Source organism: Octopus bimaculoides, chromosome 17 (assembly GCF_001194135.2).
Source record: "Octopus bimaculoides isolate UCB-OBI-ISO-001 chromosome 17, ASM119413v2, whole genome shotgun sequence".
NCBI lineage: Eukaryota > Metazoa > Mollusca > Cephalopoda > Octopoda > Octopodidae > Octopus > Octopus bimaculoides.
The window spans coordinates 28,285,547-28,292,467 of record NC_068997.1 but is presented as its reverse complement, the minus strand read 5'-3'; the positions used below and the strand labels follow the sequence as shown (position 1 = coordinate 28,292,467).

The following is a 6,921-nucleotide window of genomic DNA, read 5'->3' as shown; positions in this document are numbered from 1 at the left end:
GACAAAGTCTTCCAATTGAAACTGTTCACCATCCCATCTAAAACAATGAGACAAGACTTGCAGGTTATGTTTCACTGAAATAGAAAAAAAACAATTTTTCTTGCCTCTGTGAACTTCTGTAATAAATTGTTATTGTATTTAACCCGTTCGTTAGTAACCTGGTTGAAACCCGCTCTGGCTCTGTGTACAAATGTCTTGTTTTCATAAGTTTTGAATTAAAATCTTCCTCCAAACCTTAGTCACAATTTATGTTCCTGACACTAGCTTTATGATAACTAAGTTATTTTACTAAATTCTTTGTTATATTTAAAGTAATTGAAAGAAACACAGAGCATCTCAACGGAAATATGGTAACACATGGGTTAAAATATATAATAAACAATTTTTAACCCCTTTGATACCAACCTGGTTGAAACTGCTTCTGGCTCTAAGTACAAATGTCTTGTTTTCATAAGTTTTGAATTAAAATTTTCCACCAAACTTTAGTCACAATTTATGTTCCTAACATTGGCTTAATGATAACGAAGTTATTTTACTAAATTCTTTGTTAAATTTTAAAGTAATTGAAAGAAACAGAGCATCTCAAAATAAATACTGTAATGAAAGTGTTAATGCAATTTCACTATTAAAATGCTCACGGACATAAATAATTTATAGGAGTGATATGATATATTGACATTCTTAATACTGTTGCTCTCCACTCACATTTTACATTGATCACTCCTCTGCACGACCAAATTTTCTCTCCTTGTCAATCACCATACATCTCTCTTTCTCACCATATACTACATCTGCCCCTCCAGTAACTCTCATGCAACCTACCCTCACACACACACACACCATTTCCCTTCCTCTTATTCTCCCCTGTCTACTGCATCATTATTATTATTATTCTGCTGCTCTTCACCCTCTTCTTTACTGTCAGTCAGGAAAGGATGATGAGATGCTGAACTTGGATACAGATTACATAGAACAGACGAAAAGAGAAGAAGGGGCAACAGAGTGTCAAACCATGTCACGAAGGTGACTTAAAAGACGCAGTACTTAAATTTAAACAACACAGCAACCAAACCAGAGAGTAAAGAGTTCTGAAAATATGTACCTTTGAAATAGAGGCCTCACTCTCCAATTAGCCTTCTTCACCGTCCCTATATAACTTACAGATGATCCCAGATGATCTCAAAGAGTGTGCAGATCTTACTGTTGAATAGTATGTTGGCATTTTTATTAATGAAAATCCAAATGTACTGTCTTCACCACTATTGAAACCAAACTCCATAACATCTGCTAAATTTAATGCTGCAATGCCACCTCAAGCGTATATGCAACTATGCCTCCCCTGATTTTGATGGTGTCACTGCTTCTCAAACATGGCAGGCTCTTTCCACTGCACCAAGTTTCACTACTTTTCCAATTTTGGATTAATATATACATTTCACCAGAAAAGTGGAAGATTGCCAGCTTTATTCCCCCATTCAAAAATAGTGACTGCACACCACCTGTCAATTAACCATTTGATCAGTCTTAAATGCTGTATCACCAAACTGATGGATCCCTGAGTGTCTCTCTGACACTCAGGGACTTCTGGAACTCTTAGAACCTAATTTGGATTTATCCCTAACTCTTGCTGCTGTGGTAAACTCATCAAATTTTTTGAAGACATCACCCAAATCACAGATGACAGCTCATGGATGGATGTTGTCAATCTTGTCTTCAGCAAAGCCTTTAATTCTGTGCCACACAAAATACTTATTGCAAAGCTCTCGGCAGTGGGGTGGAGGCTAATCTTTGTAACTGGCTGAAGTTCTGCATTCTTAACTGAAATGTGGTAGTCACATTAACTAGAACATTCTGCACTTCATGCAACACCTGGTGTCCTGAAGAGATCTGTCCTCAGTCCCCTTTTATTTGTTGCATACATTAATGAAATAGACAAAGGTGGGCACCGTTAATCAAAAAGTTAACATTGTTAACTGTGAATCCAGAACCAAAAAGTTAACTTTGTTAACTGTCAACCAGTTAATTCTTTAAAAATTTAACCAAAGTTATTGATAAACCATTAACATTAATTTTCTTTATAGAAAAGGTGAAAAATCAGTTTTTGCTCTAAAACCCACCTAAACACACTTTTAAAAAGTGCCAAAACTATAAAATCTGTTAACTTCAATTCAATTGAAGTTAACAGAAGTTGACTTGAGTTAATGGAAGTTAAATGTAATAGAAGTTAATTAGTCCAATAATGATTTCCAAAGTTAACTTAAAAGTTAAATTATTAATGAAAATGTTAACTTTGTTGATTAACAGATTAATAGATTGGTGCCCAGGTTTGGAAACAGATACCAATTTGAAGTATGTTTCTACAGTAAAAAATGCAAATGACATTAAGTTGTACCTCGAGATAAAATAAACGGATCATACACTATAAATCTTTCTGACAATTTGGTTTAGACACAATGCAGCAATAGATTGCTGACTGGCAACTCACAGTAAACTAGTGAACTACTATACATAATATGAGTTAAAACTCAGAATTCACCATCCATGACACCAACATTAAGTAGTCTACTGGTGAAAGTGACCAAGGCCTTATTCTTTTCTACTCTCGGCACAAGGCCCGAAATTATGGGAAAGGCGGCCAGTCGATTAGATCAACCCCAGTATGCAACTGGTACTTAATTTATCGGCCTCAAAAGGATGAAAGGCAAAGTCAACCTTGGTGGAATTTGAACTCAGAAAGTAAAGACAGACGAAATACCGCTAAGCATTTTGCCTAGCGTGCTATGTTTTCTGCCAGCTCGCTGCCTTGACCAAGGCGTTAATGTCAACAAGGATCTGCAGTGGATGAACAACAGTTTTGAGATTGTCAAAAAGGTCAGAAGTGTCTGAGCCGTACTCAGCAAAACTTTTATCCAATGTCACCTTAGGTCACAAGTATACTGTACAGTTACCCAGAAGCTTAACAGCTCAAGGGGCCTAATTCGGATCAATATATGCTATAATTTGCTGTCAATAAATAAAAATTATAGGACCTAGTGCATTGATTTGTTCAGGGACCTATGATACTGTTAAGATGGCCCTAGCTTTGTCAGTTACTCACCAGCTATCTATTTAACCCTTTAGTGTTTAAACCGGCCATATCAAGCCAAAATTGTCTTCTTGTTTTATGCTCAAACCAGCCAGCTCTGACCTCTCACATCTACCCTACAAAGTCATTCTAAAAATAAACAGGGACATCATCAAAATCTCAGAGTTACAAGATGTTGTACAATTAATTTAAAACAATGTAATTAAACAGGCTTTATATTTGACAGAGTAATCTGAATGCTAAAGGGTTAAACTATTTATAGCTATATGTCCACATTTAAAGTTAGCATCTCCAGTTTAGGACTTCCATCTTGTCCAGAATATTAATTTATTCAAAGCAGTCCAGAGACATGCAACCAGATGAATATCCTCTGTCACTCACTTACCATATCTTGAATGTAGTGCTTCTCAGGGCATTGACACACAAACGCTTTCATATCTAGCGGCTGACTTAGTAGAAGCCCACAAGATTATCTGTCACATTTCCCACAACTTTGGCCAGCATTTTGAATTCAATACCTCTACCACTTGTAGACATGATTATATTATCAAAAACAGTGCAACATCCATGATTTTCAGAAACAATTTTTTTCCTGCTCAGAATTATTGAAGCATGTAACATTCTACCCATGTCAGTGGCTAGCTGTCAAGACATGACATCCTTTGAAAATTCAATGCTTCCTGAAATTCCCCAACACTGATGAACCTATTCAATTCTTTTACTATTGTGAATGGACTTCCTAGCTTCCTCTACTTGACTTCTATGTCCACTTTCTGTCCCCTTTTTTAACCATTTCTGACAAGTTGCAATGCACTTATATATATGTATATATATATATGTATGTATGTTTATATATATATATATAGATGTCCTGTACCTATATATGCCTGTGTATATACATATATATGTAAGTTTATACATGTATGTTTGTATATATGCATATATATATTAAAGGAGCATTCTGTCAATTACGACGACGAGGGTCCCAGCTGATACGATCAACGGAACAGCTTGCTCATGAAATTAACGTGCAAGTGGCTGAGCACTCCACAGACATGTGTACCCCTAATGTAGTTCTCAGAGAGATTCAGCGTGACACATAGCGTGACAAGGCCGGCCCCCTTGCTGAGTGGCATAATATATACATATATACATACGTATAAGAAGGGATGACCAATATATATATATATATATATACATGCATATGTGTGTATATATGTATATACATGTATGTATATATATCCATCTATACACATACAGACTAGTATATATATGTATGCATATATATAAATATATGTGTATATATATTTATACATGCATATATATGTGTGTGTGTGTGTATAAGTGTATATATATGTGTGTGTATGTGTGTGTATGTGTGTGTTGCGCACGCGCGTACGAGTACATATGTATATGCATGCGTGTATGTACATAAAATCCGGAATCTGATGAAAGTGTTGGTAATTGTTTCGGAGCAAGTTCCTTATTTGAAAGGAAACTTTTCGAGAATTGCTCAGAGGCAATATCAACTATCTTTATATTTAGTAGCCCTATATTATTATTTATACTACTACTACTACTACTACTACTACTACTACTACCACTCGTAGCCTTCAACTAGTTTCTATCCAAGCAGTATAAATAACTGCTTATCCATTCACTTACTGGTGAAAATCCCACGTTTGTAAGATCTATAATTTTTCACCCCTTCGACTGACCATTTCAACCTCAACAATACACTTGAATTGGTTTGGTGTAGGTAGAAATTAGACGCGAAAATACATCCAAAATAAAAGAAAGAAAGAAAAACAGAAAGGTCTAAAACTACGAGAAGGGGACTAACAATTACTCACGCATCTTTGTAGTGAAGTCGCGGCTCCGACGTGTGTTGCTGCTCTATTGCGTATAAACCAGACCAGTTCTTAAGTAACTCTAGCTTTGGCATGGTGCTGTTTACATTCGCAGAGCACCTCATGACGATGTTGGCGTACCTCTAACATAGCTTTACCGAAATTCGTCTGTTTTTGGCTGCTCCTGTCTTACTTTCCACACAAATCTTGTTTCTTTTTCTTTTCTTTTTTCACCTGTTTCTTATTTAACTTGTTTTGGGAGGTGGTTAAATTTCCAGCTAACATTTTTCATTTAAATTAATTTCTTTTCCTAACTCATTTATTTGTCAGGGTTGATCCCACTGGATGATTTATGATAAGGGCCCTTGCCTTTAGCAGTCAGGGTAGTCGTGATTTTTGTGGAAGTTTCCACGAGTAACCCTCAGAAGCCCTCTCCTTTTTTTTATCTGTCCTCATATATCGTATTATATTGTTCTGTACCATTCTTGGTCTTTGTGGACACCTTTAGTGGTGAATAAAGAAATTATTATCTTTATCTATTTTATTTTATTTATTAATTTCTTTAGATAGACACAAGAGAGCAATTTGATAGGTGAAAAGAAGAAAAAGATTGCATAACATCCATGCCTTTCTCAAGGACAGCAGCTGAAATAGCTGGAACTATGAATCGAAACCAAATCTCAATAGCTTATTTTTTCAAGTTAACTTGCACTCGTTGTTAGTTGTTTTTCATTAACCATTGTGTAGAAGAAATATTACCCTTTTACTTAACTCCGGAGGGAGCGGTGGTTTATATAATTATTTGCTAACCACGGTATTTATGTTGTTTCATTAAACTTCTGAAAGACGATTGAAATTAATTACAATTCTATAAACAACTAACTTGAATACATTCTGTAAAATTGGCTAAACTCTGCTGTTGTTTAGTTCCAGATCATATCAGATATACTCAAAGATATTACAGCCTCAACTACCCGTTTTCCATTTCTTTTTTTATCTTTTTTTTCTCTCCAGAAATGGTATATTTAGGATTACATTATCAACTGTCCTTCCCTTTTTGAAAGAATAGATTGTAATATGAGAAAAATTTGGTTGATATTTCTAGCAGATTGTGTTACGATGTTACAGGCTCCTCTATTAGCTTGTCTTTCTCATCTCTGTTTTGTTGGTGGTTGAGATAGAAAAAAAAAGGTAGAGTGGAGCAACTTAATTGTCAAAATTGGTTCCGGCTGCTTCAGATTTGTTTATCTGAGAGAGGGAAAAGCGAGAGAAATAGCTCCTCAGAACCAACTAGTAGAAACAAATATCTAAGCTGTGGTTCTTCATAGACTCTATGTGATTCAGTTCATTATATGTCAGACCTGGGCTATTTCCGTACAAGTCAATAGTGAAGCTACTTCCAGGCTAGGGTAGATATTTAAAAGAATGGTACCATTCTGATACTAAATCACACATTTGGTCTATTTGGTAATAACTTAGGAATCGTTTTTGATTCCTTTTTTTTTTCCTATCCGAAAAATTATTTTTCATAACGATTAGCAATATATGAACGCAGTTATAAAAATCGTTTGTCTTTATTCCCAAATCTCTAATGGTAAGAATAACGGTATGGTACCAACTTCGCTACTCGCTGAAATTTATCTTTCTGCACAGATGTCTGTCTACCCCCAGTAAGTTGCAAAGCTTCGGGGGCTTTTATCCTTTTTTTTCTTTTTCTTTTTCTTTTTTCTTTTTAGAGGGAGAGAGGGGGGAAGTAATGATTAGAACGATGGGTCTTTGGTTACACAAACAAATTGTTTTGTGCCACTAAGGTGGTTGGTTGCCTTGTAAGTGTTTTTCCTTCGGTATAATGAACAGATTCGCAAAATTTCATAATCAGAATGCAAATGTTACCAGAACTCTAATATATTCCACAAGTCTTTCTTTAAGTTAATTGGCAAATAGTTGAATATTGTTGCAGAACCCCCCCCCTCTCTCTCTCTCTCT

General features: G+C 35.5%; 1 protein-coding gene across 1 annotated transcript in view; it reads right to left on the bottom strand.

Annotated features, from left to right (window-relative positions):
• Positions 1-6,866, bottom strand: part of LOC106870685 (uncharacterized) — a 40,799-nt gene extending 33,933 nt beyond the window's left edge. Inside the window, exon 1 of the mRNA XM_052974139.1 lies at positions 4,939-6,866. Coding sequence (XP_052830099.1) covers positions 4,939-4,942 — 4 coding nt within the window. The 5' untranslated portion in view covers positions 4,943-6,866. The remainder of the gene's footprint in view (positions 1-4,938) is intronic.
• Positions 6,867-6,921: the final 55 nt, after the last annotated feature.